Below are 27774 nucleotides of genomic sequence, written 5' to 3'. Positions count from 1 at the left end.
CAGAAGATTCCTGGCCCCAAGCAAACCACCCCTCACTTTATACCTGGCCCCAAGCAAACACTGATCTGTTTTTTTGTCACTATATATTAGTGACAAAAAGCAGAATGCAAACTGAAGGAAAAAGCAAAGAAAACAGGACACAAAAATGAGAAAAAAAATTATAAAAAAGATAAGAACAAATAGAACAAAGGAAAGAAAAAAAACAAGGAAAAAACAGAACAGCAAAAAAGTAACACAGAAATAGAAATATAAAAGAATTAAAAATATATTTAAAAATTTTTACACTAAATAAAAAGTAAAAACAAATTTAAAAAACAGAAGAAAGGAACAAAACATAAAAAAAGAGTAATAATTATATTTTCCTGGGGTCTCAGCTGTCAGTGTCCTTCTCCCCACTGTGAGTCACAGCCAACCTTCACCTCCCCAGGAGGCCCTCCAAAATCCCTAAGTCAGTCTCTGGTCCCTCTGTGGGCACTGTGGGGGCAGCTCAGACTCTGACCTGGCCCAACTCCCATGCGTACTAGTCCCCAAAGTCCACAGCAACTAGAGCTAGACTGATTTCAGTTATGGGAACACTCGTCCATTCAGATATTCCAGACACAGGGTTTACCAAGCCAATTGCAGGGATTTAATCTGCGGTTTGTGCAGCTGCATGGAAAGGTTTTTGTTCCTCTTCCTTAGTCGCCCCGCCCCTGGGGCTCATCTGTGCTTTTAGCCCCACCTCTGCACATGGGCCATCCACAGGGGTCTGCTCCTGAGACCGCCCTGGAGCACTCATGTCTGCCCCGGTGAGGACAGGACGTGGAGGTGGCACAGCTGCCTGGTTTGCAGGGGCCCTGCCGGCGACAAGTGTATGGGAAAGCTGGCAGCCATGGGTGTGAGAGATCTGGCCCTAGTGGGAGCCTTTCCTAGCACCTGGCAGCTGGTTCAAGAAGGTCAGCCCTGGTGGGGTCTTTTCCTAGCACCTGGCAGCAGGCATGAGAAGGTCCGCTCTGGTGGGGGCTTTTCCTAGCACTTGGTGGGGCAGGGGGCCAGCGCATGGGGAGAGAGAGGCTTCAATGGTGGTTCCACCCCCTGCGCGTCACTTAACAGTGGCGCCTTGCTTCTATGGCAGTCTGGGTTTCCTCCACAAGCATTCCCAGTTGTGGATTACCTCTCTCCCATCCCCTCTGGCTGTCTCCTCGCAGCCAACAGCAGTCCTCCCCCTGGGTTTGTTCTCCAATCCCCACGTTCCAGCTCTCAGCCCCCGTGTGCACTGGTGGACTCACGTCCCAGTCTGGGATGCACAGGGCTGTGGCACGGACAATCTGTGTAGATCTTACTCTGTTCTGTCTGCCACAGACCAGCCGTTTCATGCTCCTCTGAGAGCCTCAGATGATCTCCTTCTGTCCCAACTAATTTCCTCGTCGGTGAGGGGGCTTCTCCAGATACAGGAACCTCTCCTCTGCTTCAGCTCCTCCCCAAGTGCGCAGATCCCATCCTGCTTCCTCTCCTCTTCTTTTTCCCTTCTTTCTTTTGTCCTACCCAGTTATGTGGGGATCTTTCTTGTCCTTTCTAGTGTCCAAGGTCTTCTGCTAGTGTTCAGCCAGTGTTCTGTGAGAATCGTTCCATCTGTAGATGTATTTGTGATGCATTTGTGAAAAGAGATGAACTCCAAGTCCTCCTACTCCTCCACCATCTTGGTTTAGCAGCATACAGATTTTGACGTTGTATGTTATCAGTAATTTATTCCTTTTTTACTGCCGAGTAGTGCTCCATTTTATGAATATACCATAATTATTTTTTTTACCCATTTACCTATTGACAGCAAGTTGGGTTGTTCCCAGTTTTGGACTACTGTGAATAAAGTTACTATGGACACTCCTGTGCAGTCTTTGTATGGACATATTCTTTCATTTCCCCTGGATTTCTAAGAGCAGAAGTGCTGGGTGGCATGGTAGCTATATGTTGAACTTTTTTTACAAACTGCATTCTAGTTTTGTGACCATTATAGTACATCCTTATCAGCAATGTATGAGAGTTCCAGTTATTATATACCTCACTGCCAACACTTGGCATCATCTCTTCTTAATTTTAAAACAGGTATACAGTGCTATTGCATTGTGGTTTTCATGTGCATTTCCCTGGTAGCTAATTCTAAATATTTTCATGAGCTCATTGGCCATTTGTATATATGCTTTAGTGAAGCATTTCTTCAAATATTTTGTCCATGTTTTCATTTAATTGCATTATTATTGAGTTGGTGAGTCCTTCATATAATCTGAATACAAATTCTTTGGCAGACAAATGTATTGTCAACATTTTCTCCCATTCTGTGTCTTGCCGTTTTTCCTCTTAACTTCTGAAGAGCAAACTACCCCTTGACACACACACTTTGGAGACTTAATTATCCCAAAACTATTGGTGGACGGTCAATAATTTTCTCCACTGAACTGACATTTCACCTATATCATATACTGAATTTCTGAACTTTTAATCCTGCTCCATTGGTTTGATTGTCTAATGATGCACCAGCATTACACTACTTTAACAACTGAGGTTATATAACAAGCTTTAATATGTAGGAAGGAGTGTCCCTGCCCTTATTCTTTAGAGTTTTCTTGCTATTCTATTTCATTTATTTTTCCCTGTGAACTTGACAATAAGTTTCCCTAGTTAAAAGAAAAACTTCCATTAGGATAGTGCTACATTTATAAGCTCATTTGTAGATTAATTAATTTGTAAATTAATGGAGAACTGATATATTTAGAATACTGAGTCTTCCTACATTAGTTAGCTATTGCTGTGTAACAAACCATCCCAAACTCTCTGGCTTAAAACAACAACCATTTACTTAGCTCATGATTCTGCAGGTAGACAATTTAGGCTGTGCTCACCTATGCAATTTTTCTGGTCTAGCTGACCTTGACTGGGCTTGCTCATGTACCTGTGGTCAGCTAGTGGGTAAATTGGAGATATCATTGGCCTTACTATGCTAGTTAGAATTTCTAGTACTATATTCAGTAAAAGTAGTGACGGTGGACATTCTTGCATTGTTCTTAATCTTAGAAAGAAAGCATTCAATCTTTCACTAATAAGTATGGCGTTAGCTTTAAGTTTTTTTAAATAGATGCTCCTTATCAAGTTGAAGGTGACAGTATATTCTACTGTTGAGTAGAATGTTCTATAATATGGATTAGATTCATAATTTGATGGTGTTGTTGAGTTCATCAATAACCTTGATGATTTTTTATCCAGCATTCTGTCAATTGTTGAGAAACGGATGTTGAAGTCTCTAACTGTAATTGTGGATTTATCTATTTCTCCTTTTAGTTCTATGTTTTTAGTTCACATATTTTACAACCTTGTTGTTTGCTGAATATATAAGATTTCTACATCGTCTTGGTAATTTGACCCTTTTAGCATCAAAGAATGTTCCTTTCTGGTAAGTTTCTTTGCTCAGAAGTCTACTCTATATGATATTCATATAGCCACTCCTGCTTCCTTACAATTAATTTTTCCACATATATTTTTTCTATCCTTTTACTTTCAGCCTGCTTAATGTTTAAATTGGGTCTCTTGTAGATGGCATATAGTTGAGTTATGCATTTTAATCCATTATGTCAATCTTTGTCTTTAACTCATGTCTTTAGACCCTTTACAGTTAATCAAAATATCGACTTAAGTCTGCCATTTCTTCATTTTCTGTGTTTTCATTTCTCTGTTTTCTTCTCCTTGTCTTACTGTAGGTTACCTCAACATTTTTTTTTACTACATTTTGATTTAACTATGTTTTTGAGTGTATCTTTTAAACAATATAGCTTTTTAGAGGTTGTTCTATATATAGACATACACACACAAATATATATACTATATTTTATATGTGTGTGTATATATATGTATACATTCAGTCTACTTGTATCATTTAGTTTGAGTAAAATACAGAAATCTTACCTTCCTTTACCACTCCCCATTTATAATATAATTGTCATAATATTTTTCCTACATATACTTAGAACCATTAAATAGTGCTGTATTTTTTGGTTTCAACTGTCAAACATAACTCTAAAGACTCAGGAGTAAAAGGAAAATATATTGTTTTTACTTGTGTTTTTGTTTACCATGTTTTTGCTTCCTGACATTGTCCCTTTATCATTTCCTCAGTTTACAGAACTTTTAGTCATTCTTTTAGGATAGGTCTGCTAGCAAAAAATTCTCTTACTTTTCCTTCATTTGAGAGTGTCTTGATTTCCCCTTCCTTCCCAAAGGATATTTTCTCTGAATATAGGATTCTGTATTGACAGTATTTTTTAGCCTTGGAAAATATTGTGCCACTTTCTTCTGGCCTTCATGATTTCTGATGAGAAACTGGTTGTCATTCTAATTGTTTTTCCCCTATAGGTAAGAGGTCATTTCTCTCAGTGCTTTCAAGAATATTTTTCCTTGTCTTTAGTTTTCAGATGTTTAATTATGATGTGTTTCGGCATGAACTTCTTTGTTTGGGGTTCACTTGGCTTCTTGAACCTATAGTTTTAGGTCTCTTGCCAAGTTTGAAAAGTTTTGGCCATTATTACTTCAAGTGCCTTTTCAGCCCTTCCTTCTTTCTCCTTTCCTTCTTGGACTCCAATAACAGGAATGTTAGATTTTGTTGTTGTTGTTTATAGTCACACAGGTCTCTGAGGCTATATTTACTTCTTCAGTCTATTTTCTCTCTGTTGTTCAGATCAGGTAATTTCTATTTTTCTATTTTCCAGCTCCTGCTTCTTTCCTCTATCCCTTCCATTCTGCTATTGCACCCATTCACTGAGCTTTTTGTTTATTATATTTTCAACTTCTAAAATGTCCATTTGATTCTCCTTTGTGTCTATTTCTTTGCTGAGACGTTCTAATTCTATTTTTTCATCTGTCCTAGGTGTGTTTGTAATTGCTTGTTGAAGCATTCTTATCGTGACTGCTTTAAGATCTTTGTCCAGTATTTCCAACACGTGTGTGTCATCCTGGTGGTGGCATCTGCTGATTGCCATTTTTTTCATTCAGTTTGGTATCATCCTGGTTCTTGGTATAATGAGTGATTTTTTAATAAAAACCTTGATACTTTAGGTGTTATAAGACTCCAGATTTTGTATAACCTTTTGTTTTAGTTGGTTCCTCTGATACCACTCCAGCAGGGGACAATATCTTGTCACTAGCAGGTAGAGGCAGAAGTCCAGGTTCTCCACCTGGACACCACTGACACCCAAGGTGGGGAGTGGGGTCATTATTGCTGGAGAGGGGCAAGAGTTCTGGCTTCCCACTAGACTACCACTAATACCTCCTTTGATGGAGGGGTACAAGTCCCTCCTTTGTGCACTCATGTGGCCTCTTGGATGGTATTAAAAGTCTTGACTCTCCACTGGGCTTCCTCTGAGACCACCCTAGCAGGGATCTGAAAGGGAATCTCATTACTGCCAGGTAGGAGTGGAAGTCCAGGCTCCCCAGTAGAAGTCCAGTGTCAGTGATTTCTACTGACACTGCAGTGGGGAGGGCCTCATTAGTACCAGTGGCTGAGGCCCAGCTGACTACTCTCCAAGAAAACTGTCAAAGTTTCACAGCTGAAAGGAGTCATGGAGATTGTAGCTCATCCCCGCCCCCAACTTTAAAAACAAGAAAAGCATGGCCCGGAGAAAGTTAATGACCACCTGAAGTTACACAGCTAGTTTGTGGCATGGCAAGGATAAAATCCAGTTTTCCCAAATCTCTCCATAGAGCTTTTTTCTTTTAATCACAATACCTCATTTTGTTTTTAAAGAAATAATTTTTTATCAGATAATTACCTGCCATACACCAATACTGGCTGAAGGTTCTGAGAATGGGCGTTTGAAGACCCTGCACATTTTTAAGGCGTCTGAATTAACTTCAGTGAGATTATTTAGCACGGCGAAGGCAGCTGCCAGTGGGTAAACACAGGAGAAAAGGCTCACATAACCAAACTGCAGGAATAACTCCAAGTAGTCATCAAAGGTGCCCTGAAAATGTAAAAAAGAAGAAAACAGGCATTGTTTTAATATCACTTAATAAGAACAGTCTTTTGCAATACTATGCAAGGCATGAGCATCTAACCAAAAAAAAAAACTCAGAGTTTCTCCCAATTCCTTCTTCTCAACAACAGAATTTACTTAAATTCAAAGACAATTTTATATTAAAGTCTCTGAAATGCAGAATAAAAAAATGATTTAGCTGCTCATATCATGTCGAATCACTGGATTATTACCTTTCTCCCCCTAAGGTAAATAACAGCAAAGCTAAAGAAGTTTGCTCTTGACCAAGTAAAAAGAAATGATCCAGGATCATTAGAAATCTTACATGATGGTCCCTTCACATCATGGGTACCCCAGCATCTCAGCCCCTGATCCTCCATTAAAAAACTGATGGTGGTGATGCCAGCGAAACTGGCAGAGTAAGAACCTCCAGAAGTTTACATCTCCATAAAAGCAAACAACAAATGACAAAATTTGTCAAAAGCAACTTTTTCAGTACTCTGGAAATTAACTAAAGGCTTGCAGCATTCGGGGCAGAATTTAGTCAAGAATAACAGCTCAACCTTGTGGCATTTTAACTTACTCTAGTTTCATATCCTGCTCCCGAGTTCTGCAGCAGCCTCGAAAAATAATAGCATGCGTTCCTGTGCCAGAGCGAGGAGAGTGGGGACACAGATCTTTGAAAGCCTCATTCCCAAAGGGACATCATTATCTGACCTGGCTCTAGAAGACCCCACTCAAAAGGCTTGTCTCTATTTAACTGCACAGAGTCTTCCCAGCGCTAAAGGCTCCTCCCCCAGGGATGTTAATTGAATGCTTTAACATCAGTCTGCTTGAGGTAAAGGGTAGCAGCTGGGGCAAACAACAGACTAGCCAGGGAGCCCAAAAGAAAAGGCTGAAGAATGAGATATCCACAGGGGGTTTGCAAAGCTCCCACATTTTACTGGGAATTGAGAAGATGAGGCACATGCAGAAGATCACACATAAGCTTAGGAAAGATCTGAGAAAGGTCTAAGATCTCACCTCTGACTAACCCTGAAGCTCTGCACAAGCAGGAAGTGAACGCTAGGGCAGAATTTTAAACTTCCTGGCTTAGTATTGAAGGCATGCCCTAACACAATAACAAAGACCTAACAGACATGTATAAAACACTCAATCCAAGAGCAGAACACTCATTCTTCTCAAGTGTACATGGAACATTTTCCAGGATAGATAACATGTTAGGCCATAAAACACTTCTCAACAAATTTAAAAGGCTTAAAAATCATACAAAGTATCTTCTCTGACCACAATGGAATAAAACTGGAAATCAATTAACAGAAGGAAATTTCGGAAATTCACATACTATGTGAAAATTGAGCAACACACTCCTAAAAAAAACAATGAGTTAAAGAAGAAATCACAAGAAAAATTAGTAAATACTTTGAGGTGAATGAAACATACCAAAACTTAATAAGATACAGTGAAAGCAGTGCTCACAGGGAAATTTATGGCTGTAAATGCCTTTGTTAAAAAAGAAGAAAGATCTTAAAAAAACTGAAATTTTCATCTTAAGAAACCGGAAAAAGAAGAGTAATCTAAACCTAAAGCAAGCAGAAGGAAATAAATAATAAAGATTAGAGTGAAATAAATAAAATAGAGAATAGAAAAACAAAGAAGAGCAATAAAACCAGAATTCGGTTTTTTGAAATGATTGAGATCAACGAAAAATGACAAACGGTTACCTAAACTGTGCAAGAAACAAAGAAAGACTCAAATTACTAAAATCAGGAATGAAAGAAGGGACATTACTATTGACCTTTAAGTCAGTAAGGGGAAGGGGAAGAATTATAAGTAAGAAGAATTATGAACAATTTGAGACAGAAAGGAAGGGGCAGGGTGAAACCATTAAAAGACTGATACAACCATTAAGAGCAGGATACGACAAAAACTGGTTAGAACCTACTAGGCCCAAGATGGTGGAAAAGTCAACTTCCGTAGACCTTGAGCCTCATTATACACTCACTGTAATGCATTAGCATATGCTAAACAACACGCCCACAGGTGCCATGACAGTTCCAAGGCCGCCCATAAAAGGCCAAAAAGTGGGCAGTGCCCCAACTCCTGGAAATCCCTGCTGCTTCTCCAAGATAGCTACAACATTCCTCCCACTCATTAGCCCATGAAACTTCCCAGCCCATGAGAACGAACCATCACCACAACTCAGGGCTGCTCTTGCCTTCTGAGACAGCCTACACTCCTGTCTATGGCGTGTATATCTCTCTAAATAAACCTGCTTTCAGTTTACTATGGCTCCCTCTTGAATTCTTTCCTGTGTGAAGCCAAGGACCCTTACTTGGCAGCCTGCCCCAGGGACTCACTCGAGACCTGGGACATGACAACAATTATATGCCAAAAATAACATTAAATAACCTTGATGAAATGGGTAAATTCTTAGAATGACACAAACTATCAAAAGTGACTCGAGAAGAAACAGAACATCTAAACAGACCTAAAACAAGTAAAAAGATTGAGTTAGCAATCAAAAACTTTGCACAAAAAAAAACCCAGGCCCAGACAGTTCACCTGTGAATTCTCTCAAACACTAGAAGAAGAATTAATACTAATTCTTCAAAGTCTTCCAAAAAGAACAAGAGGAAGAAACACTTCCCAACTCATTCTGTGTAGCCAGTACAACCTCAATAGCAAAACCAAAGACTTCATAAGAAAAATACAGACCAACATCCCTGAATAAAGATATAAAAATCCTCAACAAAATACTAGCAAGGTGGACCCAGCAGCAGAGTAAAAGGATTTTACACTGTGATCAAGTGGGATTTACCCCAGGATTGTAAGATTGGTTCAACATATAAATATTAGTCAATGTGATACACCACATTAACAGTTTTATTGGTATACATGTATGCATGTATAAATATATTTAATTATCTCAATAGACACAGGAAAAACAAAGTACAACACCCTTTCATGATAAAAGCACTCAACAAATCATAGAGTAGTAAATCTTCCTGACCTTGGATTAAGCAATGGTTTCTCAGACACGACACCAAAGGCACAAGTTACAAAAAAGAGAGAAATTGGACGTCACCAAAATTTAAAACTTTTGTGGATCAAAGGACACCATCAAGAAAGTAAAAAGATAAACAACAGAATGGGAAGAAATATTTGCAAATCATATATCTGATAAGAAATTTATATTCAGAACACATGAAGAACTCTTGCAACTCAATAACAAAAGGGCAGATGACCCAATTTAAAAATGGGCAAAGAATGTGAATATATATTTCCCCAAAGAAGAGATACAAACGGCCAAAAATCACATGAAAAGATGAACAATATATTTAGGCATTAGGAAAATCCAAAGTAAACCCACAATGAAATACTACTTTACACCTACTAGGATAGCTATCATTTAAAAAAAAAAAAAAGTGAGGCTGTGGGAAAAAATGGGACCCCACTCGTGGCTAGTTGGAATACAGAATCACCACCACTTTTGAAAACAGTCTGGCAGTTCCTTAAAGTTAAACGTTGAGCTAACATACGACCTAGCATATGGCAACATGTGTTCATACAAAAACTTGTACAAAAATGTTCACAATAGCATTATTCATAATAGCCAAAAAGTGGAAACAATCAAAATGTCTACCAGCTGATTAATGGATACACAATACGTAGTGTATCCATACAATGGAATATTATTCAACCACAAAAAAAGGAATGGGGTACTGGCACATGGTACAGCGTGAATGAACGTTAAAAGCATTATGCTTAGAGAAAGAAGCCGGACACAAAAGGCCACCTATTATATGATTTCATTTATATGAAATGCAGAGAACAGGTAAATCCACAGAATGTAGATTAGTGATTGCCAGACTAGGGGAAGATGTTACTGCTACTGGGTATGGGGAGTTTGGGGGTCGATGATGAAAATGTTCTGGAATTAGATAGTGGTGATGATTGTACCACCTTGTGAATTTACTAAAATCCTCTAAATTGTACATTTTTAAATGGTTAATTTTATGGTATGTGAATTATTACCTCAACTTTTTAAAGAAGTTAAAAAAAAAAAGCTGTTAGTAACAAGGAAGCTCCCCAGAATAGCCCTAGTGGAAGTAGCAGACACATCAAAGAGGCAAAAAAGAAAAAGGAGTCCACAGAAGAAAAGGGGGAAACCAGGAAAGCATGACGAAATCCCTCTGAAACTATATTTAAAAACCTTTCTGATGTGCTTTAAAAGGTTTAGTCCAAAGGAAGAAAGGAGCAAAAGTCATTACATACCCTTGATTTGTAGGTAAGAGATATAAACGGTAAGAGGTGAGTTCCTTCGTGATCTTTAATAACTGGAAAAAGGCGCCTGCATTGAAATGGGATGCCTGGTCATTGGTGACTGTGACTTGTCACCTGAGTAACTCCTTGACTGGACCCAACGGCCTGCTGCTCACATCCTGATCCAAGAGGGGCTGGGCAGCACTCTATGTGGTGCAGTGATTGGGTGAGGGAGCCACAGGCACCCACTTCCAGCATCCTCAGGCGCTCTCATGATCAGCCAGTGCACATGCAACAACAGTTTCAGTTTAAGAAGACTATTCATCATCATATTTTAAAGCAACATGAATATTTTAAATTAATAATTATAATTAGCATTACTGCATCTCAGAGTCAGTCTTGCACCGAGATAGGCATATTAGGCTCAGTAGCTGAGAGCTTTAGTTTAAGTCAGATTCTACTTCTAGTTGGTTTCCTTTTTTATTTTATATTTTACTAAAATAGAAAACACTCAAACATAATTACAGAGTACTGGGGATGGCAGGAAGTGCTTCTTCCAGACGCTCTGGGTATTTGGATGAAGTGTGAACCCAGGGGTTTTGAGTGAGCTTCACTGGCTGTTTGCAAGGCCTGCCAAAGAGCAATGCCAAACACATGTGCTTTGGGAGCTGGCAGGTTGACGCTCAGCTGGGGGTTCAGTGGTGAGCAGTTTCTAAACAACTCTTTGGTTGCATTTGGCTCCAGAAAGAATGTCCTTATGTGTGCTGCAGCATACGGATGTGATTTTTAAATATGCCCAGCAATATGGCATCGATTTACTTCTCTGAAGAGTGAAGAAATCAACAGTGAAACTCTTAGCAATCAAGCCATTTTTATCCCAATTTGATCTTAAGAAATCCTGATAGCCTATGCTCAGCTTTCAAAATTGTGTTGTTTCAGCTCATGAAATAAAAGGGTGAGCCTCTGCAGAGATGTGTAGACAGTTTCTCTCAGATGTAGCAGGTGCAGCCTCCAGAAGCCACGCAAAGGTCTTCCTGGCCTTTTTAGCATCCAGCACCCAGGGAGCCCCTCCCCCCCATTCTGTGTTCCCATCTCACAAGCGGGTTCAGAGTGTAGAATTTACATGGTAATTCTATCAGTACTTTCACACTTCTGAGCACTTTGGGGTCAGTCAATTCAGCAAACCAGGGACGTAATCCAACAGCAAGAAGGAAAAAAAAATGCAATTTTAACAAAGTAAACAATCACATACTAAAAAACACATTAAACAAGACAATCTACCCCAATAGCTGCAAGTTAGAAAACACCAACTTACTAAGATGATTCTAAGAATGTACGAACACAAAGTTTCAGGCTCCAGGGGATCCATCCCACTGGCCCCTCGCACCATCCCTGGAGAAACATCACGTCTCAGAGTTCCGCATGATGAGTATGTGAGGAGGATAAAGTACAGGATGAGGGCAACAAGCAGCACACAGACAGCAGGGGCTGGGCTGCTCTTTTCCTAAAACTGTTCTTTATGCAGCATTACACTGAGCACCCGCTGAATGCCAGGCTCTGCATTAGCAACAGAGTTTTGCACGATAAATAACACAGGGACCCTATCCCAGTGACTGAGAAAGGAAAATTACTAGCAAATGGCACAAACCCTAAACAAAATATTAGCATATTCAACATAACAATGTAGATAAAAAATACTGAACAAGTGAAGTTAATCATTTAAATGCAAACATGGTGTTCCATTAGGAAACTTACAAATATAAATGAAAATATTAAAGGAGATAAAATGATGATCGCAACAGAAGCAAAAAACAATAATTTTTGATAAAATTCAACGTCATCCACAATAAAAACTCTTCCCAAATAAGGAAGAGGAAAAAAAACATTCTTAAACTGATAAAAAGTCACCTACCAAAAACACGGAACAAACATAATACTCAACGGTTAGAAAAAAAAATATCAGGAACAAGATAAAGATTCCTGTTATAACTACTTCTGTCCAAATTGTACTGAACATATTAGTGAGCCAAATAAATAAATAATAAAAAGTATAAGGACTGCAGGAAGAAACAAAATGGCCATTAGTGAGGTGGGTGGGGAAGGGAAGGACTGAGAGTTTGGGATTAGCAGACGCAAACTATTACATATAGGATGGATAAAGAAGGTCTTACTGTGTGGCATAGGGAACTATATTCAATACCCTGTGATAAACCATAATGGAAAAGAATATGAAAAAATATATATATATAACTGAATCACTTTGCTATACAGCAGAAATTAACACAACATTATAGATCAACTATACTTCAATAAAATAAAAATTAAAAAATAGCCTTTTTTGGGGCTTCCCTGGTGGCTCAGTGGTTGAGAGTCCGCCTGCCGTTGCAGGGGACACGGGTTTGTGCCCCGGTCCGGGAGGATCCCACATGCCGCAGAGTGGCTGGGCCCGTGAGCCATGGCCGCTGAGCCTGTGCGTCCGGAGGCTGTGCTCCACAACGGGAGAGGCCACAACAGTGAGAGGCCCGCATACTGCAAAAAAAAAAAAAAAATAGCCTTTTTTGGCCACATCACGCAGCATGCAAGATCTTAGTTCTCCGACCAGGGATTGAATCCGTGCAGTGGAAGCACAGAGTCTTAACCACTGGACCACCAGGGAAATCCCTAGCCATTATTCATTTGTAGGTGAAATAACTGTCTACATAGAAAACCTAATAAAATCCAAAAAAATAGGAGAATTCAGCAGTTTCTGGATAAAAAATACAAAAACCAACAACATTCCTATATGCCAGCAACAAACGATTAGAAACTATTTATAAAGAGCTACCATTTATACGGAATAGGATAGTCTCAAAGAATCTACCACAGATAATCTATTCAACACAAAGTGAAAAAGAACCTTTGCAAACTGCCACCCAGTCAATCACTTGATCTAACAAGGCAGCCCCACACAAGGGTCAACCTGCCATCAATGCGTCCTGATGGGGTACAATGGAGGTATACCTCCAAAACTGCTGAACTTGAATCTCAGGGAGTAACAAATGGGACAAATCCACTTCACGGAAGCTAATGCTCTGAAAAACAAAAACGAGTGGGAATTATTCTAGATCTGCAAACTTTCAGGTCTCCAAAGCCCTGAACTCTTTAAAATCACTGAGGGCACCGAAGACTTTTTGTTCATGGGAGTTATTATACCTAGTGTTATTTACTGTGTTAGAAATTAAAACTCAGAACTTAAAAAATATGTCTCATTGATTCATTTCAATAATAAAAAGCATATTAACATTAATAAAATATTGTTTGAAAAATCATTATGTTTTCCAAAACAAAAAACGTCTAGTGCGGTGAGTGGCGCTCAATTACGTTTTTGGCAAACCTCGTCAATGTCTAGCTCACTAGAGGTCAGCTCATTTGCTGTGTGGCAACATGCTGCTCTAGTTGGAATACTGATCATGAAAATTCAGCCTCACGCAGCTATGCAGTTGCACATGAACTGTTCCCAGGAACGGAACAGCAGCGCACAGTGAGATCAGAGGGGCTATACAGCCCTGGCCCTGTGGCTGGAGAAACAGGGTCGGGAGACCCCAGTGGATCACCCCTGGTGGAGACATTATGGAGAATGTCTTTTTCTTTATACTCTGTTCTACGTTTTCCAAGTTTTCTACAGTAAGTAAGCAAGTATGACTTTTTAGAATCAAGGTTTTTAAGTCTCAAACTGCTTTTCCCCAAAGCTTGGCAACATTGTTTTAGATTCATATATAGCACTCAGGATGAGATTACAGAAAATACAATTTTAAGCTCATTAGCTTCAGTGAGGAGAAAAATATACCCGGAGGGAAGGATGAGTGCATAGCAAACAATGATCTAGAACAAATGTGCCCCCAAAGCATCTCCCCCTTTCCAAATATATGGGGAGAGTTGAAATAGAAAATACCTGATGTCATTTCCACGAAGAGAGTAAAGGAGGAACTTGTAGGAGATGAGGAGGGAAAAACAGTCAGATAACGCGGGGCCCCGCAAGCAAGTTAAGTTACTAAGGAGAGACACTCACTGTTAACCCCAGCATTCACACACAGACCCAGGGCCTGTGAGAGAAATTAATATACTATTTCCTTAACTTCATATCAGAGAGCCCATGCTGAATAATAGACTGAAGAGAAAAGCAAAGTCTTGAATCTTGTTTCTGATTTAGTCACCAGGTGATTAATAACACAGAGCTTTGGACTTCCCTGGTGGCGTAGTAGTTAAGAACACGCCTGCCAACGCAGGGGACACGGGTTCGAGCCCTGGTCCGGGAAGATCCCACATGCCATGGAGCGACTAAGCCTGTGAGCCACAACTACTGAGCCTGTGCTCTAGAGCCCACGAGCCACAACTGCTGAGCCCGCACACCTAGAGCCCGTGCTCCACAACAAGAGAAGCCACCGCAATGAGAAGCCCGCGTACCACAACGAACAGTAGCCCCTGCTCACCGCAACTAGAGAAAGCCCGTGCACAGCAATGAAGACCCAACACAGCAAAATATAAATAAATAAAATTAATAAATTAAAGAAAATAACACAGAGCTTCAACTGCCTATTATTAACGTGAGAAAAGCAGTGCCTGCCTTACCTTCCTTTATAAACGTATTATCGGATATCATGAAATATCAAAAAGGTAAGATGTAAGATTTTGTCAGCATACAGTTCTTAGATGAATTAAAACAGCTTTGTGAAGGGCATATTGTCTGTATTACTGTGTACCATTCGCTGAGCCTGAGGAAAGGGGGAGGAACTGGTCTGGAGAAGACTGCGAGCTTGGCTCTGGTCACTTTAGGGGACGATGCTGTCTGCCCAAACGATTCAGAGATAAAGAAGAGTTGAGAGCGGGTAGAGAAGAGGGATGTAGAGATGACAATATGGAGAAGAATTATTTCAAGAAATTGGCAGGGGCAGGAAAGAGACAGGACAAAAATAGCAGAGGACGTGAGAGGTTTGCTTGCTTTGAAACAGGAAGGGGAGAAGGGGGAATCAGGAAACCCGGGAGCTCCAGGTGGGCCTGGGGCAATGAGAGAGGGGATGGAATAAAGAACTCGGGGGAAAGAATGGTGGTTTAGTTTCTGTGAGAAAATGAAGGGAAAAAATAAATATGGCCCAAAATACTTATTTTGGGAGGAAAGGCTTCTGACACTATGTGAATTAGACTGACTTGTAACCCACAGTAGGCCAGCACTCGACCAACGCAGGCAAGGCGGCTGCACGTTGCGCCCAAGTGCTGTTTTCTTTAACTCTTAACTGCCTGCGTGTGTGTTTCTCTGATACTTCATGTATAAACAGTGCTGCTGGTCGAGATATGCTGTAAGTTTATACCCTGAATCATCTTCTCCCCCAAACACAGCAATAATAGAAAATGCTAGTGCATATATGTTTATTTTAATCAAAAGAATATCATCACTCAAAAACAAAAAAATCAGCTGCCCAAGCGAGAAACGGAACAAAGTGCAAGACAGTAATCAGAAGCCTGGCCAGGCTTCCGTCCACAGGCTGGGCACGGTGGCCAGGATCTGAATCCTTCAGGCAGGGGAACCAAAGGCACACCACTCCTCTAGCGTGTATCTGGAAGCAGGTTGTTTGAGCAAAACCACGGGTGAGAACAGTGGCCCCTACCCTTGAAGGGGCCTGAAAAAAGCCACAGCTGCTGCCCTGGAACTACAGCTTGGGTCAACAGCATGCTACCTGCTGGCTCTGCAGAATCTCCACCATCACCACAAGATGGGATGCCAGCTCTGAGCTACAAACTCCTGGTTCTGAACTAGGGGGTGGGGCAGGGGAGACTGCAAAAATAAGACAGAGAAGCAAGCAGGGAGAGAGAGAGAGAGAGAGAATAAACTGCTCAAGATAACATACAAACTAAAATTCTTAGGCATACAAGAAAAACTATGAAAGTCAGCCAAGGAATTCAGTCATCAGGAGACTCATTCATTTGTGATGAAAACCAAGACTAGTAAAGTTTAACAATAATGGACCCTCACTAAAGGATCTATTTCACTAAGAAGAATATCACACCCAGAAGGAAGGGACAGGATATAAGAAACAATGACCTAAAGCAAACATGACCCCAACACCTGACCCCCTCAAAAGAGATATACTGAATGTAGGCAGAGCTCAGTAAACATTTGCTGAATACATGTTTAGGTTTAAGAACCTCCAATGACCTACTTGGAGTTCCTAAAAATAATTCGGAAATTCTCTGTCTTAAAAGAACTATTTTATATTTACTACAGCACTAAGTAATTTAAACTATATTATAAATTAATCTTCAGATTGGCATTCCATTTTTAACGATGGGCTTCAATTTTTTTCTTTGAGTTTAAAGTGTCCAGAGCAAACAATGGCTCCACAGCCACCTCACCTCTCCCTTGCTCTGCCGTCTATGAAACATTCCCACCACCCTCAGCAGAGTAGTCTCGAAATTCACTGGACTCACCCTTTGGATGTTAGGCATAACTTCCGGTTCAAGATAGCAGCATTTTGATACACAGTTCCATCTTTTTAACTTTAAAGTAGTTCATGGTAAGGAAACTGGCTGGAAAGCACTTACAAAATAGTCACACCTGAGACAATGAGTGGTTACTTATCTGTTGTATACAGTCTGGACATGACTGTTACTCACTTTCAATCAATGTTTAACTCCGCAATATTCAAACTTACCAAGTAAGTTCCCATTTCCTTTTCCAGAACCACCTGTTCATATAATGTAGCATCGATGTCTGCCTTTAAAGCCTGCACCTTCTTCTTTACCTTCACATGCTGCTTCTTTTGGAGCCAGTAAGGAAGAAGAGATTCTACAATTTGGTTAAAGATCTGGGAGGTAATCAGGAGAGTAGCCAAGCTCTAAAGAGAAGCACATAAATGATACTTGGTGACGTGGCTTAACAAAACCAAAGCATGTGTATAATTATGCAGTTAAAAAAAAGAATCTTCAACAAATAGTATACTATTATGTTATAAAAACTAGTATTGGAAAAGCTAGGTGTTAGAATGATGTTTCTAATTTATTGTTTTCTTTCACAGGAAAGACAGACTAAAATACAAAAATATTATAATACAAATAAGATTATAATAAAAAACTGGTTATGAGTCGGTAGGAGAACAAATTAACTTGAAATTGTGTTTTTTATTATCTCATCCTGGCTGCAACATGTGAGTCTAAATGATGTCACCAACTTTGAATAAAGTTTAGCCACAACTTATTATTATAAAATTAATATATCCTCCCTCACTGTAGAAAAACTTAAAAGATAGAAAAACAGTCACCCTTAATTCCACAACCATGTCAGAACCACTACTAACATTCTAAATATATTTTTTTAATTAATTTATTTATTTTTTGTCTGCACTGGGTCTTTGTTGCTGTGCGCAGGCTCTCTCTAGTTCAGGCGAGTGGGGGGCTACTTTTCGTTGCAGTACACGGGCTTCTGGCTGCAGTGGCTTCTCTTGCTGCGGAGCACGGGCTCTAGGCGCGCGGGCTTCAGTAGTTGTGGCTCGCGGGCTCTGGAGCGCAGGCTCAGTTGTTGTGGTGCACGGGCTTAGCTGCTCCGTGGCATGTGGGATCCTCCCGGACTGGGGATCGAACCCGTGTCCCCTGCATTGGCAGGCGGATTCCTGACCACTGCACCACCAGGGAAGTCCCCTAAATATTTCTTTATAATCATATGTAAAAATAAAAGTAGAATCATCCTATATATAAACAGCTTTGTAGATTTCTTTTCTCACTTACTATACTGTGAGCACTTTCCCATGTCATGAATAATTCTTTTTTACTTAGCTCATGCACTGTTGTTGAATGTAAGTATTATTCCCAACCCTGACTATCATAAATGCTGCCCCTTACCTACGTACATGAATCTTCGCCCCACCTCTGATGATTTACTAGGGACGGATTAACGTTCTTGGCAAAGTTGCCCAAGTAGTTTCCAGAGGTACTGTGTCAATTTCCACTTTCCCCAGATAGGCATCAGTGTTTTCATCACAAACCACCTTAGCTGATATTAAAATTCTATGTTTTAAAAAAAAAAAAAAAAATTCTATGTTTTAAAGGGACTTCCCCCAACCCCCTGTCCCCTGTTAAATAAAGGAGACTCTCTAAAGTATAAGAAATGAGGAGTCATACCCCACTAATACAATAATGGTGGGATTGGAAAAGGTATGTACATCTAACCTATCGATTTCAAATGTAGTATTTTCAAAAAGAATTTTTTAAATACTAAGAACACAATATTTAATTTTACTTTTATGCAAGCTCTTAGAACCGTAACTACAAAATCTTTTAACTTTCTCTGTTATACAAATTTTTAAATTCCTTGAAAAATGATCCCAAGCTCTCATATAAAGATTAAGAAGCCTAGGCTTTGAGATTCTGCTCACTAACAATCACAGTATATTAAAACCAGGAAAGAAGAGCCCTTACTGGTAGTTGGCTCAAGTATAAAAAAGAGAAATTAGAAGGCAATAATTTAATTTATCATTCACTAATATCATGTGATCCAGAAATGGTAACACAGCAAAATATGTCATCTTTCTTAAACATTTCAGAAACAATACAGCAGTGCATAGGATCTGCTGGTCTCTAAAGTTTAACAACTTATTAATTTAAAAATGAAATGTGTGGGAGTTCCCTGGTGGCACAGTGGTTAAGAATCCGCCTACCAATGCAGGGGACACGGATCCCATTTGACCCCATCTCCCCTGGTCCAGGAAGATCCCACATGCCACAGAGCAACTAAGCCCATGTGCCACAACTACTGAAGCCCACACGCCTAGAGCCCGTGCTCCACAACAAGAGAAGCCACTGCAATGAGAAGCCCATGCACTGCAACGAAGAGTAGCCCCCGCTCGCCGCAACTAGAGAAAGCCCGTGCGTGGCAACGAAGACCCAACACAGCTAAAAATAAATAAATAAAATAAATAAGTCTATTAAAAAACAAAAAAAAGAATCCACCTGCCAATGCAGGGGGCATAGGTTTGATCCCTGGGCTGGAAAGATCCCACATGCCGCAGAGCAACTAAGCCCGTGCGCCACAACTACTGAGCTTGCGCTCTAGAGCCAGAGAGACACAACTACTGAGCCCGTGCACCACAACTACTGAAACCCACACACTCTAGGGTCCAAGTGTCGCAACTACTGAGCCCACGTGCCACAACTACTGAAGCCCACACACCTAGAGCCTGTGCTCTGCGACGAGAGGCCACCGCGATGAGAAGCCCGCGTGCTGCAACGAAGGGTAGCCCCCACTCACCACAACGAGAGGAAGCCCGCACGCAGCAATGAAGACCCAATGCAGCCAAAAATAATAAAATTAAATTAAATTTTAAAAAAGAAGAAATGTGAAAGAACTATTTAAGGTTATACCATTACCTGAGACACACACAGAAGTTCAATTAATGAATCCATTTTGCTGTTAAAATTGCTTTTACAAGTTTTGATATGAGCTCTATATTTGATTTTGTGCTCTACGTGATTTATTTTGTAAGCTGGTTAGCTTCAACAAATTTCTTTCCAGTTGAGTATAATACACGGTGCAATTGCTAATGGTTGTTTATTTAGAACTGGGCTTAGAAGTACACAAAATTTAATAATTTTATTTATAAAGATAGCAATGGGAAGACAATTACATTACCTGAATATAGGAAACCACCTCTAAAACCTAAAAAATGGATACCTTTCTGTTTTTCACACTCACCTGACGCAAAAGCTTCATATCCCTCAGGACAAAGGCAATGTAGAAGAGTGAGGCAAAGCAATTTAAAAAGTTGAACTGCAAAAACAAAAAAAGATAGCAATACTTAATACTGCATCACAGTACTTCATTACAACTATAAAAATCGCATTTAAGAAACGTAATGAGGGACTTCCGGTCCAGAGAAGGTGGGTTGGACGTGTTTCTCCTACTCCCCCTCGCTAAGCACATCTATGAACTTGAAATATCGCGAGAGGCAACCAAAGGAGAGCTCTGAAAGGTGCTAAGAGGAAAAAGATCAGGTTTGGGACCCCAGGGCTGAAGGAACAACACAGCACCAGCGCATCTTACATCCCTACTACTTTCTTACAAAAGACAGTGTCCAAGGCCCAGCATCTCCCACCCCCAACCTAGTAACCCAGGCAGCAGGGAGACACATTCCTGCCCACCCCGCTCAGAATAGGAGTCCTGACAACAGGCAAGCCCAGCAGCACTAACAGGGAGACTGACGAGGACCCCCACTAACAATAAGCTGTGAGGGGATGTGCTCTCCTTCCCTTCCGCCCTGCCACTCCCCTGCCCCACGGAGAGATGCCGGGTGGGGTGGCCAGGCAGCACCAGAAAGGAGGGCCCTGCCCCAACAAGCAGTCCAGCCCCGGAAGTCTCTCTGTGCCAAGGGACCTGAGATCCCCCCGCCCCCTAGAGAGACACCTAGCTAGCCGAGGGGCACTAGCAAGAGAGATCAGCCAGAACAACCAGCCTGGCCCGGGCAGCATCTTTGCCACCATGGGCCTGAGACTGCCCTGCCCAGACGCATGGTTCAGGGGTAGGGGTGCAGGGAGTGGGGTGGAGATCCCACCACAACAGGTGCCATTTCTCCAAGTAGTTTCCCTGCTCAAGAGCCTGCAATCGTCCCCAGGACTGATGGGTTTCCTTCCTGTCCCCCAGCCGCACGCTGGCTACCTCCTCCTGTGCAGCATCACTTTCCGAGACAAAAGTGTGCACAGTATGAGCACTTCATTAGTGAGGGAAGGGGGAGTCACTGGAGAGAATGAGCAGTAACACAATGTGGCCACAGGGTAGGGGGAGGTAGGCGTAGGGATGGGGGTGCTGAGTTAGAGTAGAAGTTGAAAAGCAAAAGCTCGGAAGGCTGAGAAACGCTCTCCGCACAAGACTGAAAAGGAAGGGAGAGACCTAGCACACACAGTGGAGGATGAACAGACTCTTTACAAGACAGTCACCTGACATTGTATCTGGCACCATCAGAGAATAATCAAGTCTAACAAATAACTAAATTCTTTAAGACAAATGGAGTGTTTTACCTCTAAGGGCAAAAGCTCCACATTGGGATCTTTCTGAATGAAGCTTTTAACGCATTACACATTCCCCTGCTTGTTTTCTCACACAGAGAACCCGGAACGGAGCATCCCTGCTGACTCAGCACCAACATTTTGAATATAAATTATTTTACACGGCTAGAGTGAGGCCTTCGGAGCCTTTTTAGATATGGATGGCCGCTTGCCCCTTTTCTCATGTCCAAATTGCTGAAATTGTTGAATTCTCATTACCTATTTATGAGAGTTTTCCATTTCCTTCCGGGCTCTTGCCTCTATAAATTTACCTACTTCCAGAAACCTAATCACCTTCCTAATGGTGGTTTTTCATCCTTTAAGGATGGAAAAACGAGATAAACAAGCTTCTCAGAATGACTCCTACAGCTGGAACAAAGGCTCTTTCTAAGCGAGGGTCTGGGAGAAAAGCACATGGACTGGGTTAAATCAATTCCAGTGGATAGGTCAGAGGACTCCTTATGCACTCTTTCTTGATTCTCAGCTATGTTACAGACGACTCAGGTAATCTCCAGATAAACAAGGTGATTTCAGGCTGGTACCTCTTTGTTATTTCTCATAATGGTGGGAAGAGGCATAACGTGTGCGCTTTAAACAAACAGCAAGCAGGTTACACAGCGCCTTCCCTCCATCCCTTTCCTCCTACTCTTCAAAACATGCTGGGAACCTCTTGGACTCTGGAAATTTCTCAGACAAAATTTTAAAAAAATAGTAATTTAATGCTCCATCACTAAACAGAAGGTGGGTAACTGGAAGGATTGTTGAATAATGAAACATTCAAACCCAAGTCACCAAAAGGAAAATAACAGAAACATGTCTATAAAGTAGTTTTTTTAAATAATTGGAAATTGGCTATAATACTAATTTCTACATTTAAAGTCTTAAACCATGTGCACATTTGTAATAAGGCTGCTGAACGTTCATGTAAACACACATTAGTCAATCCTTGCCTACTTGGACAAAGTATATTAACTACCTGATACCTTAAATCAGAATCAAGTCTTCGTATTTACACTCCTAAATATTAAGTACTATGTGTTAGTTTCAAAAGTACAATGGACTTGTATATAAAAGATCTACTTACCACTAACACTTTCAGAATTAGGTGATTCTGGTAGGCAGATTCCAATCTGTGATTCTCTAAAACATGAAAAAGGAGAGGTAATGTCTCTCAGGTAAGAAAGCAGAACGGGAGCATTGTCATGAAGTAAAGTGAGACTTGTGCTGAAGGCAGAGATGTTCAAAAACAGAGCCTCAGTCAGTAAACGTGCCAGGCTACTGCTTACCGCCAAGAACATCAAACAAAAAAGAAACTAAATTTAAGACACATTTTTCAAGATACTGCCATGGCACCGTGGTCCAAAATTATTTTTTAAATATTACTGCAATAAAGAAATGTAGTAAGTGTTGGCAAATGATCCCACAGATACCAGAAAAAGACCCTGTATCCGCGGTAATAGTAAAACTGAGAACAATCTCTAAAGAGTAGGGCAATAAATAAAGTTTATAAGGATTAACTTCAAAGGAAACTCAAATTTCCACCCTAAGAAAAGGAGACACTGTGCAGGTCCCAAGAGAGCAGGGCAAAAGGACAAAAAAGGAAGATTCTGAACAGAAGTATCACCTTGCACAGAGAGGCAATGTTAGGCTGACCTGGATTTGAACCTCAACTCAGCCACTATCTGACCTTGGGCAAGTCACTTAACCTCCTGACACTCAGCCTCCTTGCCTACAAAACAGGGCTGCCACCACCCTCCTCCCAGGGTCACCGTCAGGATTACAAATACTACCAAACCCCAGCATCAGCTCAAGGAAAGCACTAAATAAATGGTAGCTGTTGTTATATGACTAATAAAAAGAATTTAAAATACCTTTCTGGTCCATGAAGTTAAGGCCTAGACTTCTTCCTAGGGCCTAATATAGCCTATTTATTTGCTTGAATGAATAAATAAATTAATGAGTGAATGGCCCATCAAGACCTTTTTAAAACTATAACCAGGTTCCTCTTTTACTACAGAGACAGACAAGAACACCTGCCTTCACTGAGTTCAGTGGCAGGCCCCACACAACTACACAACTGGTTTTCAGATCCCAGACATAGTTCTTTCAGCCAGAGTATTGTGGAGATAATTCAACTGATTTTATCCTTAGCATAAAACACGATATAGTATTAGGAGCACAGGTTGGACTAGCCTGGCTCTACCATTTGTTGTCTAAACTTTGTTAATTCTCAGTATCTTTAGCCATAAAACTGTGAAATAACTTCTATTTCATGGTGTCCTGAGCAGGTGAAAATGAGGAACTATGGATAAAGTGCTTAGCAGGGCACCTAGAACATAGTAACTAACAATAAATGAGAGCTGTGAGAACCACGACCTAGAGATCATCAGAGCTCCCAGAGCCGATGACTTTTCCTTATGTCTCTAGAATGAGCCCAGAGCAACATCTATCTTCTTTGCAAGGTAGCGGTTACATGAATCGTATGATCGAAGCAATATTTCTTATAGGCAAATGAGACATAAATTCAAAGCACTGAGTCTTACCCCATGAAGTTAAAAACTCGGCAGCATATCGATAGAGGCGGTTCATGACCTCAATCACGATGGCGTAGATGATGCTGGGCACATACAACAAGATACTGGTCCACTCGGACCCGCTGTTTTCGTGTAGATCCAAGGCCCAGGCCTCCATGTCAAAGTAAATCATCATGACAAACAGAGAGAAATAGAGACAGAGGCACACGAACGGCAGGGAGACCAGGTAAATGCGCAGCTGTCTCTTGTAGCTGGGGTACAGCGGTTCCTCCCTGCCGGTGACGGCATTGATGCCCAGGACCCCGTGATATCCTGGCCGGGGCTCCTCAAACTGTCTCTTCATGACCAGGGTCCCCCACCTGTAGGTCATACTGGCACAGCCGCGCTTCCACACTTCCAGGATCACTGTGGACCAGATCAGGTTGAAGGAGGCGAAGACCACATACTTGTCATAGTTTTCCCACACAAACAGGTAGTAAGGTAGCCCAAGGACTGCCACAGGGACTAAGGCAAAAGTGAAATATTCCAAAAATCCAAAGTAAAGAGCGATCGTTTCTCCAAAGTAGCCACGAATACTATCTGCAACGAAAGGGAAAAAAAGGACCTTAAGTCCCAACTGGCAAAGACTTGATTTTTTTTAAAAAAAATCACTTCAAGTAAGCTTATTCACTTTTTTACTTAAGTGGGGATCATTTAAAACCCTTATTTCCCAATCGGTGTGTGATGGTAAGTCCATCCTCCATGAAGTACAAAGACCTCACTTGTCTCTATAGCAATAAGCCTGACACTTCTCCCAGCTCAGGGCTCAGGCCACAGCTGCTGGGGCTGCTTTGGGGCTGCTTCTCTTCACCTTCTCATCTGGTGGATGCCTTCTTCACAATGAAAAACTCACCTCAGGCTCATCCTCAATCTCCAAGGTCCTAGTTTAAATTCAGCCGTGGCCAATGAACCAGCTTCATTTGGGGGTTTACTTTATGCTCCTCACTTTTCTCTCACTTTAATACTAGAGTTATAGAGCTTATTTTCAAAGAAGACCCCTCACCCATAGTAACCTGCCCCCACTACTCAAAGCTGTAAACTTTCATCAATATGTCACGGCAAACTTTTCAATACACTGAAGAAAAATTATTCAAAAGCACGAAACAATATTCTACACATTAACTTTTAGAATACATGGAATACATTTATCTATACTTTCCTACAGATAAATGCACTGGGCAGAAGAAGGGCCAAGCGACATCAGCTAGCTAACCCAAAAGAGGTCATGAACACCGTGTCCTTTGCCGGCCACACCTACATGGGTGACTGCCTAGACTATAAAAGCATCTTGCACTGGGACCAAGGTGGGATGCAGGGGGTGAGGGAGGCGTAAGAGTTAGAGTTAGTATTTCTTGGTTAATTACATGAAGTTACAACATTGTGTTTTTTTCTTTTTTTTTTAAGATAATGTGTCAGATCAGTCTATGTGGATGGTTTACAGGGATCCTATTTTCCCCTATCCTTAATTCTTCTACTAACTCAGGAGCATGTGCAAACAGTGGGTATGATGAGGTAACTTCAAATCAGAATCAGGTTAAAAGATAAACAAAACAAAACAAAAAAAGCCACTCATGGTCCTGGGCGCCATATCAGACCATCTCTCTCTTTTGATCTCAGGGGGAAGTTCAAAATTTTCCTGAGCCCCAGCTACTATCTTCAGTCCCAGCACTCCCAGAGGCCTGTAAACCACTACCACACCCATGCTCAGCCTTCACCACCAACTCACTTTTCCCCCCTCACTTTCTAAGTAGTAGCTCCTGGATACAGCCACTCACAAGACCTAGAGGCAATATTTAAATTTACTGCCACCTAAATGCTAAACAAGGTGAAAAAATGTCCTAAGTGTAACATAAAATGACTATTACGTCACCTGGAACTACCAAAAACAAACATTTTTCCTTTCAAAGAATACAAGAAAAAATTCAAAATGCAATTTCGAAATTTGACCTTAAAAATGATTTATGTTCACTGTTACAATATTATAATAATTGTTTTCAGAAATGGCAATTAGAAAGAAAATTTGAGAGGAATTCCTTTCAACAAAGTGAAAAAGGCAATGTCCTTTAAAGAAAAACTGATAGTAATGCTTACGGTGAAAACTACCATCTTAAATATAATCCTTTTGCTTAAAAGACATAACTGAACCAAAAAAACTCGAACATCCATATTGACAGAAGTTTACACAGAGTAATGTTCAACACACACCGAATAAATTAACGGTTATTCTTCTAAGTGTCTTCAGAGAAAATGCACAGTTCCAGTAATGTACACCAAGATCCTTATAAACTACCTCAAAAGACATTTAGGCCTGCTAGTCTGCCACTAAGAATGAACGCAGCTTGGCCCACTGATTAGCGCTAAAGAAACAGAAATTTTCAAACACAAAATAATCACGGTCAAACTAGATTCTTATAAAGTATGTTCTACAACAAATCTGACACGTAGTCATGAAGGCCACTCTGGATTGCCTGTATCGTTGGTGAAATTTAATAACAGCCTGTAATTCAGTTCATCTAAAATGGTATCAGAAATAAAATAAACAAATAGGTCATGTAACCCCTCTATCCCCCTCACCAATTTTTTGCCGACATGCAGCTGGTGAGCCCTGCCCAGCACAGCGTTAAGTATCTACCCAAGAGGGACACCACCACTGCTGCATCTTCCTCTTCTCTAAGAGAGCAGGCGCTGACACATACCTATGGGCTGATACTTTAAGGTAAACCGAGTATACCAGGTGTCCTCCAGCTTCTTCAGGGCTTCGTTGTCATGCAGTGGAAACACCTGAATCACGATGCCAGATGTGAGCAGCCTCCTCACTGTGGAAGGAACAGGCAAGACGGGTTTGAGATTGCTCAGGATACGCTTCATCAAATGCTACCCAAACTCTCCAGGAAGAGAGGAGGTCTACACAGAGATCAACGCTATCCTGCCTGCTCCCAAGGTGTGTATTCTTCTGTTCTTCAGAATGTAAATATCTTTACTATTTCCTTTGGCTACGAAAGCAATACAAGTCGATGTAAAATTTGAAACCTTACAGAAAGGCACAGGATAGAATTTAGAGAGGCCCTTGTTTATTCTCTCCCTTCCACAAAAACATAACCACTGTAAATAGCAATTTAGTGTGTAAGCAGACTTCAAAATATACATCCATAAATATTTATTTTAGAAACAAAAGGGATCATTCTCTACACATCATTCTGTAATCTTCTCATGTAGTAGTAGTATATGATGAATATTTTTCAATGACAATATAAATAGAACATGAATGACCTTTTCCACGGCATCATAATATTCCCTTGCACGAAGTGCTATAATTTAACTAATCCTCTATTGAAAAATACTTGTTTCCTTTTTTCACTATTATAAATAATGTTAAAATTCTTATACATATAACTTTCCCCACCTGTCAACTATTTCCTTGGTACATACACTTAGAAGTAGAATTGCTAGCTCCAAGAGCAGAGCATATGTATCTTAAACTTGGACATATATTACAAAACAGCCTCTAGAAAAAATTTTACCAATCTGTCCTCTCACTACAGTGAAGGTAAGAGAATGTTCAGTTCCTTTCATTGTTACTGATCCTGAGTACTTTCAAAATCATTTTTACCTTTTCTAATCTGCTAACAAAGGCTTACATTCACAAACAGCAAATATCAAAATTTAAAAAGACTTCCAGCTTTCAGCAATCATTTGGTATGATTTTAACACTTGTGCACATACCTGGGAGATGAGACAAGCTGGGACCTGGGACCCTTTACAGGAGTGTTTGCACCTGGACAAATGTCTCCTCCAGCAACAGAATACGAAGAAATTATAAGGGACTAAAAACTACCTTATGCAGGTCAAGAGCAGTTGGGGCAAGTTATGAAAAA

The 27774-nt window shown here is 40.7% G+C and overlaps 1 protein-coding gene across 2 annotated transcripts in view; it reads right to left on the bottom strand.

Annotated features, from left to right (window-relative positions):
• The window catches only part of ANO10 (anoctamin 10), a 228020-nt gene that overhangs the window by 172317 nt on the left and 27929 nt on the right, over positions 1-27774 (bottom strand). For both annotated transcript variants that reach the window (XM_082664639.1, XM_082664640.1), the window contains exons 5-10: positions 26596-26715; positions 23870-24439; positions 22411-22466; positions 19981-20055; positions 16949-17131; positions 5793-5984 (exon numbers count right to left, since the gene is read on the bottom strand). In XM_082664639.1, coding sequence (XP_082520765.1) covers positions 5793-5984; positions 16949-17131; positions 19981-20055; positions 22411-22466; positions 23870-24439; positions 26596-26715 — 1196 coding nt within the window. The remainder of the gene's footprint in view (positions 1-5792; positions 5985-16948; positions 17132-19980; positions 20056-22410; positions 22467-23869; positions 24440-26595; positions 26716-27774) is intronic.

The sequence above is a fragment of the Grampus griseus genome, assembly GCF_964374135.1.
Source record: "Grampus griseus genome assembly, chromosome: 10".
In the NCBI taxonomy this organism is placed as follows: domain Eukaryota; kingdom Metazoa; phylum Chordata; class Mammalia; order Artiodactyla; family Delphinidae; genus Grampus; species Grampus griseus.
Note: the sequence above shows the minus strand (reverse complement) of the source record. Positions and strands in the feature narration are given on the sequence as shown.